Here is a 14,047-nt window from a genome sequence, read left to right as displayed (position 1 = left end):
GGGGGGGGGGGGGGGGGGAGTAATAAAGAAGCAAGGCAGGGCGCATTCGACCGCGGCTCAATCATACCGGCTAATCCTCGTCGCCGACGGAGCGTCATTACTGCTACGCGGTCAGCCCCATCGGAAACAGTTTCGCGAATAAGAACACGCGGCGGCCGGTATCGGAGGAAGCACCGGGAGAGAGGCGTGGATCGATCGTAACATGTCGCTTCCTGGATGATAGAGGGTGAGGGGAAGAAGCAGGAGAAGGCCTGTCCCGAGAAACGATTGCCTCGCAGGCAGAAGCTTCTTTCTACGAGCGCTCGGCGGCGAAAACTTTTCTCACCGGTAGCGCTAAGGTACCGGCGCGGTGGCGGAGCAGCGGTGAGGCGACTGAAAGCGAGAAGGTGTTCATCGTTGCCAAGAGGGGTTCTCCCTCTTCGATCCCTTTTCGTTGTGCTTCGCCGCTTCTGCAGCGATGTTTCCTTTGCGCGCTCGGCTCGCTTCAGTTGGGGCGGCCGTGCCGCGCTCAAGTGGAGAGCTCCGTCTGTCGGACCGGAAGGCTCAGCCCCCGGGAAAGCGCCTCGTTACGTTTAAGGAGAGGAAAAAAAAAATGAAAGGAAGTAAGAAGCGAAGATGAAAAAGACGGCGAAAAATAAATAGGTGGCCCCGGATGGAAAGGGAGAAACGAGCGGGCTACACGGAAGGATGGCAAAGAGGAGGACGTGAGGCAAGAGAAAGCAGGGAGGAGGGAGGCGAGGGCTGCTGGGCATGCTGCTGGGGCACGCGTGCTTTAAACGCTGGAGTACGGCAGGCAGGCGGCGGCGGCGGCGGAGGATTTTGGTCGCGACAGAGGCGTGTGCCACCGCGAGCACGTCCAAAGGTGAGCGCTTTTTCGCTTGCCTCACGCAAGTGGCACGCGCGTTTTCTCGCTGGCGTCGTCTTTTCGCGGTGTGCAGAGCGCGCGCCTCACGACATTCAAGCGTGTGCAGCCGTCGAAGAAGAGCTCAGCCGCGTTCTTCTTCTTCTTTCATCTGGCGCGAAACGAAATGCCACCGCCTCTCTCGTTCAAGAGAGAGTTCTTGTTTTTTTATTTCATTTTGCGTCTCTCGCAACAGCGGGGTTTGTTTTTGTTTTGTTTTTCCTCGCTTTATGGTTGATTGCGTGGTGTGGGTGCGTCTGTCTCCCTCTTCTTCGCGATTGCGTGTACGCTTTAGCCGCTAAACGCTTTGTTTGCGAAGGGCGGAAAGGAAATCATCAAGAAGACGATCCGGTCACGCGCGAGAATTCTCCCGCACGCTTTTACGGCCGGTCAACTGCCGGCTGACGCGCGGGGGTCTTTGAAAGACGCGCTTGATCGCTTCGCGTACGTTTCCCGGGGCTACGCAACAATAACACACCCTTAGTGCATGGAAATAGCGTGTGACGCCAGTCGTTCGAGAGAAGCGAAAACCGAGCAAGGAGCCGCAGCTGGCCCGCGGTACGGCACCTGATAGAATCCGAGCCTCACTGACAAACATAACGATAACTTGTTGCACGAGTTGATACAAAGAAAAATTGTCAATATGACTGTGAATATACCGGCAGCTCTATTTCCAAGCTTAAGGCCGTCAGAATGAGGACAGGCCGTCATTTTCGAACAACGGCACAATTTGTATAACTTTGATGCTTCCCGTCAATTCAAAATACAAGTAAACCGTCGAATTGATAACATTTACATCAAAATGACGACAGGCCGTCATTTTAAAATGACGGCACAATTTTATCATTGTGTTTCCCGTCATGTCAACATACAAGCAGACCGTCAAGTTGATAACAATACATTGCAATGAGATTACCGTTTGTTACCACGTGTGAGTTCATCTGTTTGTATATTGACTGCGACGAAGACTATAGGTAGTTGAAATCTTGCGCTCGTCTGTCTCTTATGTGTCCTTGTCTAGTTGGTGCGCGACAATTTTTTTTATCGCATGATGGTGCTTAAGTGTAAACCAGTAAACATGAAGGATCCCATAAAACACCAAAAACAGTACACAAAAACAAGCACACGAAGAGTGCTGGACAAATGGATGAGTGAGATGATAGGTTGACTGAGTGAGAATAACGAGACGAAAGCGGCAACCACACAGATTTGTGTGTGCAGTTGCCGTGCACGTCTCCGAGACTCCTATTCTTTAACAACGCTCACAGATACGCGAAGTTTTCATGCACTAAAGAAACAGAAAGAAAGGGGAAAATGGGGAAAAGGCCTGACCTGCAGTTACACAGTACGGCACTTACACGACCAAGACATATCGGCGTCTTTTTCAAGATCCAGCAAGTTTTGAAAAAGAAGCCGATATGTCGCTGACGAAAAGCTCTGCCCGTGGTGAGAATGACGAGCAGGTCTACTTAAGGACGTACCAGGAATGGGCACACGCACACGCAAAATGGCCTGTAGCATGAGCGAGAGCTTGTTCTTGACTTAAAGGTTCTTATGCTTCCAATGTCGCAAATCGGTTCACTGAGTTTTTACTTTGGCACCTCCTTCTTTGTAATAGTATTAATGTATTCCACTAATAAAATCATTGATTGATTGATCATCAAGTGACGTGTGTTTTACGCTGAGCATGGCGAAGTTTCAACAAGAACAAATTCGGGCCCTACAACGACGCGCAGCTCGGCTACTCTTGAGGCTTTGGAGTATTAGAAAACAGCTCAGCCGGTGCTCGTAAAGATTTATGGCTTGCGTGCGGCAGCGAGCAAAACGCTTACCATATGCGCGCTGCATGTAGTCATGGTCGTTTGGATCCGTTTTTTTTGTTCACGAGCCTGGCACGGTCTGTGCTCTTTCACCTAGCTCTCCTTCGTTTGTTGTTTCAGGGCCGTATATAGCACAATGCATGCTGAAGCGGCTCCGTGCGTTGGGCTTGCTTCTTCGAGATCCTATTGGCGTCTGAGCCGCCTTGTTGTTAATGGCGAGTGCAATTCATCGCGCAACGAGAAAGACTACAGCGAGGAAGTTGCCCAACACGAAAAGTGACTACGCGGAAGTAGTGTATTTAACTTATAGTTATAGCAGAGCATTTATGTGGTTCTATTGATTAAATGACTTCGCACGAGCACTAAGATTTACACTGGCATGATAGAAAACAACCTGTAGACATCTCTCTTAATATTTTTTTACATCTATTGCGTTGTTTTGGGACTTGAAAACCGTTGAACACAGCAATAAGTTGAAGTCGAGAACTGGACGAAATATCGCCTGGTCGGGAAGTAATGGCATTGGTAGACATAAGAAGACAGGACGCCGACCAATAGGGTGTCAAAAAACGTAAAAAGAGACGTTTCGGCTTGTTCATTAAGCTTAGAAGCCGAAGCTTCCAGCTTAAATCCGCTAGTGTAATCGCTTGAGGCATCTTGCACATGTTAGGGGTAGATTGCCGGCGTTGCAATTAAGCGTGTTGTTGCTCGTTGTCTGAGTAGTTAAAGATTCCAGATAGTGCCGTTTTGTGTAGTTCTTCTCTCGGGCGATAACAGAAGCACCGTCCCAGTCGAAGCAGTGGTTCATTTTTTTGTGGAGCTCAGCGAGAGCACTGGAAGAGACTTTTTTTTTATTTTTCACGTCACTCTCCTGGAAGTCCCGGATAGTTGCTCTGCAGTCCATGATCCGGGCTTCAAGTAACTGCCTTCGATACTACCAGCTGTCCGAAAGCAGTGTGCACCGGTCTCAGCGAGCGCGAAGATTTCGGAATCTAGGCCTTGGGCTTTGCACGACATGTTGAAGCTCAGGTGAGCTTTGAACGAAGGCGCTCGCACGGTAGGCGAAATAAAATGGCAAATTTGGGTAACCAATGGTTGGCCATACGGCCATACCTTAAAATAATGGTGTCATTTGGCGTCGTCTTTCTTTTTACCTGTGTTCCTGTGGCACTTGCTGTGAACGCCTGTGAAGCTGCCCTGCAGGCTGCTGAGAAACCGGGGGAACGCACCATGTTTTGAAGTGCAGGATCTCGCGAGGCTACTTGATTTCTGTTTGAATAATGCCTACTTTATTTTTCGTGGAGTCCTTTGCAAGATGCTGCACGGCACCCCCATGGGTGCGTCGATCTCGGTAACGGCGGCAAACATGGCTATGCAGTAAGTGGAAAGCCGGGCTCTGGCTTCGTGCGACCCTGCTCCGAATGTATTTTCGGATACGTTGATGATTGGACTTCTGCTAACTCCGGCGTATTTCAGTTGTACTTTAAGTCTGTTGATCAGTTTTCGCTGCTTCCTTGGAGGGGATGGATGTAGACCACCCCGGGCGCCTGCCGGCACCAGCGGTGTCAGCGGCGGCCGCCTCCAGGAAGCGGATGGGACAAGCGAGCGACAGCGACAGTGAAGATACTCATGCTTACTATCTCAGCAGTGAGGACTTCTCAGATGACGGTTTCCAACCTGTGCTGAGCCGCAAGGCGAAGAGAAGGAACATGAGGACATCCTCATCCTCAACTATTCAAACTGTAAGTGAAGCGCCAAAATCGAACACTTATACCATCCTGTTCCTGCCTGCACTTCCTACCGTCAGCATGAAACGCCTTAACAGACAGTCTGTGTCGAGGTCTCTGGAAACGCTCGTGCCAAATGAGATCACGGACATAAGAGTGAACGCCAGAAAGAATATACTGGCTGTGGACGTTTTGCACGCAAGTGCGTTGGGCGTTCTGCGCAGTGTAACTGACTTGGACGGCAACCAGGTGCGCTCTCATGTTCCCTTGGGATGTGATGTAGTAACCGGCGTGATCTACGACGTTGATGTCGCTATTTCCAATAAGGACTTACAACTTCTTGTCAAGTCAACAACTGATACTCCAATTGTTGATGTCACCCGGCTAGGCAAGTCTCGCTGTGTGAAGATTGCGTTTAAGAGCACATCACTCCCCTCTCATGTGAAGGTGGGGTACTTCAGACATGCTGTGCGGCCTTTCATTCCAAAGCCTCTCCAGTGCCGTAAATGCATGAAACTTGGACATGTGAGCAGCGTCTGCGAGAATTCGGTGGTATGCCACCGCTGCGCCGAGCACCATGAAGCGGATAAGTGCGTCGCAACTGTCAACAAATGCTCTAATTGCAATGGATCCCATGAAGCCACATCGAAGGACTGCCCGCGGATTCAGAAAGAAATTGCCATCTTGAAGGAGATGGTGCGCGATCACTCATCTCATCGAGAAGCCGCAGCTAAAGTCAGAAGGCGTCGTTCACGTCGACGTCGGTCTTCGAGGACGCCCGCTACCTCCTCGACAAGTTTGCGTGATCCCTCATCAGTACCACCTCCTTTGCCTCCCAGACCACATGCCGTGGGAAAGGCTGTAAAGGACAAAGCCAGTGAGCATACCCTAACTGCGACAGAGTGGCCTGCACTTCAAAGGGAAGCAGCATCAAGCGAACCGAAGGAGCTTCATGACGGCCAGTCCGCGCTCCCGGTTCGAGATCTTTCCAACCAAGACAGGCAAGTGACTGCAATCGTCCCGGTTCGAGATCTTTCCAACCAAGACAGGCAAGTGGCTGCAATCGTGCAATCATTAATTGCCACGATTCGCACGCTACTGAGCAGCATACAATCTCCGTCTGCTAAGAGTGCACTGCAAATACTGGATGCACTGAATCCAGTTCTTGCTAACTTCGTATAAGCACAATGGCTCAACAAAATCTCATCTTCCGCACTGAAGTTAAAAGTGCGTCGATTTTCCAGTGGAATGCCAGAGGCATGAAGTCCCGTATCTCGGACTTTTGCCAATTTGTTCGGGCCAATCAATTCCCTATACTTGTCATATGTGAACCAAACGTATCAACGCCTTATAGATTGTCCGGTTATGAAGCTTTTTGTTCAGCCGCTTGCGAAGAACGAAGCAAAGTAATTGTTTACATTCGCACAGACTTGACTTATCTTTCGCACCCAATAAGTTCAAATGACGACAATCAGTACGTGTGTCTTCGTGTGAAGAAGAATGCAGTTTCGTTCACGCTTATTGGTGGATATATATCTCCGTCATCGCGATTTGACTGCGACAGATTAAAAGACATCCTAATGAGAACCGATGGGCCTTGGATCATCACCGGTGACTTCAACGCCCATCACATGCTTTGGGGGAGCACTAGGATGGATGCCAAGGGCCGGAACATTGTTACATTCGCTTCCGATTACGACCTTTCCATCATGAACGATGGTACCCCCACATATCTGCGGGGTCTCACGTATGGCAGTTGCCTTGACCTGACATTGGTGTCACGGTGCTTCTCTCACAAAGTTAAGTGGTTTTGCGATATTGAGACTCATGGGAGTGATCACATACCCACCTACGTGACGATCGATGGTATCATAAAAAATTTCTCTTCCGGTGTTGCAATTGGCACTGACTGGTCGATGTTTGCATCGCGTGTTGAGAACGCTTGCCAAGAAGGCCTCGCCTGCAGCCTGGAAAATACCATAGCGGAAGCTATGCAAGCGTCCAAATGTAAACTACCATTTTCGTCTAAAGTAACACAGTTTGACATCGAACTGGAAAAATTATGAGCTATACGAAGGCGTGCTGAACGACGATACAGACGCACAAGATCAATTTACGATCTGAGGGAAGCAAGGCGGCTCCAGAAAAAGATTCAACGACGCATTTACAAACTGGAGAGCGAACGCTGGAAAGCATTCTGCGAATCTCTAGACCCTCATAAACCGCTGTCATATATCTGGAGAACAGTTCGTGGTCTTCGCTCCTCTCCACAACAACGGCACCCCTTTAAAACTTTGGCACTCCATCATGGAAAAACAGAACTCGAGGTGGCTGAAGAATTTTGCACGAGAGTTGCCGGGAATATTATGAACGAGAGCATCGACGCCGTGATCGTTCCTGAGACGCGATTACCAGAAATGGACATTCTGTTCACCATGGAAGAACTGGAAGGTGCGTTAGTCGCTTCTAAGCGCATGTCATCACCAGGTCCTGATGGTATTACTTATAGTGCGTTGGGACACCTTGGACAAAAAGCCAGAAAAAAACTTTTAACATGCTTCAACAACTCCTGGCTCAGCGGCAGTGTTAACCGAGAATGGAAAATAAGTCGATTAATACCACTTTTGAAATCGGGAAAATCACCATTGGACTTGACAGCGTATCGCCCTATTGACCTCGCAAGCTGCCTCGGAAAAGTGATGGAAAGAATGGTTCTATTTCGTCTCGAGTGGTACTTGGAACGATACACCAAATACCCTTCTTGCATGGCAGGCTTTCGTCGGGGCCGCTCCTCCATTGACTGTGTCCTTGACTTATCGACATTTGTTCAACAAGAAAAAAGTCGCAAGCGCATATCAGTGGCACTCTTTCTTGACGTGAAGGGTGCATATGATAATGTAGCTCACGATGCCATCCTCACTTCTCTCGCAGCAATGGGCATTGGTGGACGAATGTTTCAATGGATAAAAGATTATATAACTGGCAGGGGTTTCTTTGTACAAACATATGAGGGTACAACTGCCCAACATTACACCTACTGCGGAGTACCTCAGGGAGGTGTTTTAAGCCCCTTATTGTTCAATGTGGCCCTCATTGGTCTGGTGAAGGTTCTGCCAAAGTCGGTGTGCCTATCCATATACGCCGATGATATTTGCCTCTGGAGTGCTGCAGTTACTCGCCCTCAGGTGCGTGCACGAATACAGCGGGCAGCAACCCTCACAACAGCCTACCTTCAGAAACAAGGCCTAAATATATCAACTGTGAAGTGCGCGTTGATGGCGTTTACACGCAAACCAATGACGCCATACCCTGTTTACATCAATGGGCAGAGTGTCGAATATGCACGGACGCATCGTTTCCTGGGCATAATAATCGACAGAAGTCTTTCGTGGAGCCCACATTGTGCGTACTTGAAGAAGAGACTGCTATCTATTGTGCATATCATGAAATTCTTGTGCGGTAAAGCATGGGGAACTTCTGTGGCCTCCATGCTACAGCTGTACAGGGCCCTATTTCTGGGTCTATTGCGCTACAGCTTGCCGGTACTGACTAACACTTGCAAATCGAATACTCATTCATTGGAGAGTTTGCAGGGTCAGGCACTGCGTATCTGCCTAGGACTGCCCCGATGCGCTTCTACTTATGCCACAATCATGCTTGCCAAAGACCATCCGGTCAGGACATATATAGTTGTGGATTGCCTCAGAGCGCACATTCGACATGCTAGCCGTGTCCCCGACCACCACTTGGCCCTTCTACCTTCCGGAAGACCACGTGCTATGTTTTCAGACGTCATATCCAAGCACCTAAACAGCGTTCCATCAGGATATACGCCAGCTGCGAGAACGGCATGTCCTTTGTGGTGCCTCGACCAGCCGCAAGTACGTCTAGAAATTCCGGGAATCAAAAAGAAAAGCAGTCACTCCAGAGTAGCATTGAAGCAAGCAACACTGCTATTATTACATGAGTTGTACTTAGACCGAACGCAGATATACACTGATGGGTCCGTCTCATCCAGCAGCTCATCAGGTGCCGCTGTAATTCCGGCTGCAGAAATGACAATCAAGTTTAAGTTGTCGCATATGACTACATCTACGGCATCAGAGCTTGCTGCTATAAGGGCTGCTTTACAATATCTCGTTCAAGAACGTCTAGGAAAATGGGTCATATTCTGTGATTCGAAGGCAGCGCTTCAGAGTTTGCAGTCTGCCATGCGTAGGAGGAGTCATGACCAACTGGTACAAGAAATAAGACATTGCCATCATGAAGCTCTAGCACGAGGGCATGATATTATATATCAATGGCTGCCTGGACATATCGGTATTACCGGAAATCAATTAGCCGATGATGCAGCCAGCTCAGCCCATGAGGAAACCAGTGTAGTTCCGATTCCTCTATCAAGGAATGATGCAGCAAGACAACTTTACCTGCTGGCTCGAGATCTCACACGCACGTTCTGGTCGTCTACCAGCTTCCAAAGGTGTCAATTTTATGAACTGGATCCTTCGCTCAAGCTAAAGCTACCATCACAACTTTCCCGCTCCGATGCGACACTGTTATGCCGCCTTTGGTTGGGTGTTGCATTTACAAATGTGTACTCCTTTCGCATTGGTATGGCAGACACTCCTACATGCGACTACTGCGGAGCTGAAGAGACCATCGAACACGTCCTGTGCAGCTGCGCTTGCTACGACACACAGCGATGCCAGCTCCGGATGGTTTTGAATCGACTTGACCCCGGAACATTTTGTGTGCAGAAGATACTAGGACCTTGGGCATCTGCCTCAGTTGCGCAGAAAGCAACTAAAGCACTGCTACTTTACCTTAAGTCCACAAACCTCAGCGACCGCCTGTAGACTGAGTGTGTTCGTGATTGTGTCTACCTTCTCATCTTTCTGCAACCTCTTTTCTCCCCTTTATCCCATCCCCAGTGCAGGGTAGCAAACCGGATGTGCGTCTGGTTAACCTCCCTGCCTTTCCTTGCATCTTTATCTCTCTCTCTCTCTCTCTCTTGATGATTGCTTTTGCATCATAAAGAAAAACGCCCTGGCCGCCTTCACCAACCACTAGAGCATCTACGAGGAAGCTATAAAAATCACCGTTGAAGAGGAAAGCTCTGGAAGTCTGCCTTTTCTTGACGTAATTGTATAGCGGGACCGACAGCATCTGTCTTTCAGTGTTTCAGTGTCTTTCAATGTTTTTAAGAAGGACACACATAGTGAGCGGTACCTTCATTTCGAGTCGGTCAACCCTGTAAGCCACAAACGGTCTGTGGCCTTTTCTTTGATAAAAAGGGCCCAAATAATTTGCAGTAAGCCAGAGGACTTCGACTCCGACCTATAGCATGCACCTGGCGTGAACTCGGCACCAGCAAGTTCCCCAGAAGTTTTCTTGCTTCGTCCGAGAAACACGTCCTACGCCCGACTGATCGAGCCACGTGACTCCCCCAGCCAGCGTCGCGCTTCAATTACGCACGTTCCAGGCATCAGCGAGGCATTGGCGCGTCTCCTGCGTGGATACCAAGTACAAGTCGCCCATATTCCGAGCCACATACGGCTCGCGCTCGTCAGCGTCAAGGACAAAATAAAAAAAGAAAAGTTCCCTGGGATCGTTTATAAGATTCCTTGCGCTGACTGCGAATATGTCTACGTGGGTGAAAGCGGTGATTTCGAGCGACGTTTGAAAGAGCATATGAGTGACGTGAAAAATAAAAAAAAAAGTCTCTTCCAGTGCTCTCTCAGAGCACGCGGGAAAAATGCATCACTGCTTCGACTGGGACCGTCTTCCGTTATCGCCCGAGAGAAGAACTACACAAAACGGCACTATCTGGAATCTATAACTACTCACACAACGAGCAACACGCTTAATTGCAACGCCAGCAATCTACCCCTAGCGTATGCAAGATGCGTCCTTCCTCATTTATTCCTCCTCCCTCGAGCGATTATTTTAGTGGGTTTAAGCTGGAAGCTTGGGCTTATCAGCTTAGTGAACAAGGCTTTCATGCGGAAGCTGAAACGTCTCTTTTTACATTTTTGACACCCTCTTGGTCGGCGTCCTGTCTTTCTATGTCTACAACAGCAATAAGTTTACTGCATGATTGGCTGTGCAACACAAGAAGTGTACCGTGCAGGGTAAATCAGCGTGTTCGAAAGCCTGTGAGTCCTCGTGGGTATCACCTTCTATGCTCTCATAAATAAACGTGAAGTGAGAAAAGTGAACAATCTATGGCCTTGACTTGAATATGCGGGCGTATGCCACGCGATATTTCAGTGGGTCAATAAATCTGGTGGCGACTTTCTCGTCGCTAGCAGTAGTACATCGCATTGTGGACAGTGACGAAATAAGTGACTGTGCACCTTTCAACACGTACAGGACACATGTCACCAAGTGCATTCCCTCGCGTTTTCAAGCATTGTTTCGTGTTGAGGGCAGGGTGGGGTAAAATGCGACAAAAATTCGAAAACAGTGAATTTTTTTTTCACTCTTTATCATTAAACATCAATGCAGAAATTTTCCTTTGGGTACAAGGTGTGTGCTGCGTAAATATTACCATGTTGCTACAGTTCAGAGGAGTGCTATAAAGAGAAAGGGAAAACACACCAGATGTCTCATTTTGCCCCACCATGCAGGGCAAAACGAGACAGCGTGAAAAATTTTCATCCCTTCATACTTTGCAGTACAGAAGCACCTAAAGCTCACTCCGTGGGCCCCCACGCAATCGTCATGAGCCCACTTCTTGCACTCCACGCAATAAATCCAGACAGAACCCGGCGCTGTGTCCCTCTAAAACTCCTATAGCAGATCAAGCATTCCAGTCTTTTTTTTTTTTTGTGCTATGGGTGTCTTTTGTTGAACGTTTTCACTTCATTAGATAATTCAATGATTGGGGACTATAGATATGTTCTGACGCATTTTCTTCGCCTCTATTTGCCGTTTCGATGAAAAACTGACCGGGAATTTCGTGGCTTTCATCTTTGTCAGCCAGGCTTTGTGAGGCGATGAATTTCGGATTTTCTATCGCTTGTTATCTTTAAAATTTTGATATGAAAAAAAAACCTTATTAAAACTCGATTCCAAGACGTGTTTGTGAACGACTTGACTTGAAGATTCTTTCAATTTTTTCATGCACCTCTTGAGAGCATCCTTGGGAACGCGGAACAGGCTCCTTGGGAACGCGTCCTTGGGAAAGCATCCTTGGGAACGCGGGACAGCCTCGATGTAGTGCGAATGGAGTGAGTCCTGTCCTCAACGGCAGTCAGTGTTTTTTCATGTCGTTTTCCACCCGCGAAGCTCTATATAACATTTTCTTGAACATTTTAACCCTCATTAACAAAAAAACATAATATATAATTAGTATGAGTAATGCTTCATTAATCAGACACAAGCTCTGAGGCGTTTCGATGACTTTGTATCACGTTGTGCCTCTCCCACATGCCCGAATTCAAAAAAAAAATCGCTTTGGCACCGTGCACTAAATGAACCAAACTTTTGGTGGCATGTAGATAGTTGTATAAAGTAACAATGTAAATGCGTAAGTTGTTGAAATGACATTGGAGTAGCTTCATGCGTGGATCGGAAAATTTCACCGAGCAGAATTTTGCCCTTTTTTGACGGGTCACGAACACAGCGCCACTAGCCGCGAAATTCTAACGCTGAGAGCAATGAAAAATATTTACACGTATAAATTCAGACCACTACCAGCACCTATCGCTGAAATAGAGAAACAAAGAAAAGTACTTTCCGTATTAGCTACAGAAGTCGGCCAAGTCAAAATGTCGCGTTTTTCCCCGTGTCTAATTTTACCCCACCGTATATGTATACCCTTGTTTATTTTTCTGTTGGCATCTTTTCAAAACCCTTCTTACACCGCATAAAATCCCAGCATCAAAACCAAGACGACTCATATAATCGGATAAGGAGGACAAACGCGTAATAAAAAGAAAAGTTTGTTTCTTTTTCAATCTTTTTTTTCAATTCTGTATTTTCTATGTATCTCTTGCGCCTTTTTCCCTTCCTTGCTGCGCAGCATATAGGCGAATTCTTCTATGCCGGTAAATGTCCCTACCTTTAAATAAGTAAACTCACTCACTCACTCACTTTTGGTTAGCGTAGTCTGTTAGACCATTCGGTGTACGATTCCAGTAATAATGTTTCAGCGAGTAAAGACGCACGCGCGAGAACAAAATCTGCGCTATTTTCGCTTGTTTATACTTTATGTTCTCTGGTCTTTACCTGCTGGTACCTTCGCATTCGTTATACTCGCGTTATTTGTTTGTTGAACTGACTCTACGTTAGACGCCTCAGCAACAACAAACAAAATAGACAAGACGGATGGAAACAACTGAGCAGCAAGCGAGGACACAGCGCCGTCCTGAAAGAAAGTCGTCAAGCTGTTGCCAAGCGCACGGACATCAACCAGCAGGGGTCGCTGACGCAGCTCGTATTTCTTTTCTCGCCACGCTTTGGCCTACTTCGCGTCCTGAATTGCTAGTTGTGCCTATCAGCTACATTACACTGGCAGAGCACGGTTATTTGACTATTCATTGCTCGCGGTGTGGCCATCTGTTACAAGCTGCCACTCTAGCGTCGCCAGCGCGAAGTCGGCGACGGGAATGACAGCAGGTCGGTTCGTTCCGTACGCAAGCAGAGACAGTGAAGAGATCAGAGACGTGAGAAAACAAAACAACTTTACTCTAGGGATATTGCAGCACACGGGATCTAATACAACACTTCAATACAACTAACAAAATACATCGACACTTGATACAACTAAAGAAATATATAACAGAAACAATAAATCAGCTTACGAGAGAGAACTATTACAAACTACACAAACTAACAAGAATAGAACGACGGAGGAGAAAGTTCGAAGATATAAACAGGTGAAGGCATACGTGTGATGACCGGCAGCGTTGTGTCCCCGACGATCGGATGCGAGAAGTCGAAGAGAGTTCTGGCACGACTGCGATGTCGGCGGTGTTGCAACGCTGGTGGCTCCGGGAGGCTAGTGCTTGCAGGTGACGTCGAGCAGGTTGAGCTAACTCGAGGCGAAGTCCCGATGTCTACGTTGCAGACGTTAATATCGCGTCACAACTAGACGAACGGCTAAGTTTAGGTGGCCAGCCGATACAGAGCCACACTAAAAACTTCTAGAAGAGATGCTTGTTGATCTGTTTCTACACCATGTTGGTCAGCGACTAGTCTGCCTAGCAGGGCAAAATCCTGCGCTTAAATCCCCCTCGTGTCTCCTCGCTCTCTTCCTTGGGGACAAGAGACCTCTACATGGGTCCAATCATGCGCGTTTAATTGAGGGGAAACTCCGCCTCAAAAATATTTTGACCCCACCCCTTTTTTAATTGGGAGAGGGCCCACAACTAGTGAGAGTGACAACCTGTCGGGTTGTTGTCATACGGCTTGGCCACCAGAGCGTTTCCCACGCTTTTCCCCGTGGGAACGGTCAACCACTTAGCTCTCAGCGGGTGCGTCTCGTAGTCTAATCCTTGGTCAGGATATACCGCGGCCTTCTACGACCTTGCAGACGTCGCCACAGTTACAAAAGGATTAACTGTCGGCGGCGACGTTCTAAGGAGAGCACCCCA

At 48.0% G+C, this 14,047-nt stretch overlaps 1 protein-coding gene across 1 annotated transcript in view; it reads left to right on the top strand.

Annotated features, from left to right (window-relative positions):
- The first annotated feature begins 703 nt into the window (after positions 1-703).
- Positions 704-14,047, top strand: part of LOC119170060 (uncharacterized) — a 33,500-nt gene continuing 20,156 nt past the window's right edge. The window contains exon 1 of the mRNA XM_037421088.2: positions 704-862. Within this exon, the coding sequence (XP_037276985.2) occupies positions 751-862 (112 nt within the window). The 5' untranslated portion in view covers positions 704-750. The remainder of the gene's footprint in view (positions 863-14,047) is intronic.

This window comes from Rhipicephalus microplus, chromosome 2 (genome assembly GCF_043290135.1).
Source record: "Rhipicephalus microplus isolate Deutch F79 chromosome 2, USDA_Rmic, whole genome shotgun sequence".
Classification (NCBI taxonomy): Eukaryota; Metazoa; Arthropoda; class Arachnida; order Ixodida; family Ixodidae; genus Rhipicephalus; species Rhipicephalus microplus.
Note: the sequence above shows the minus strand (reverse complement) of the source record. Positions and strands in the feature narration are given on the sequence as shown.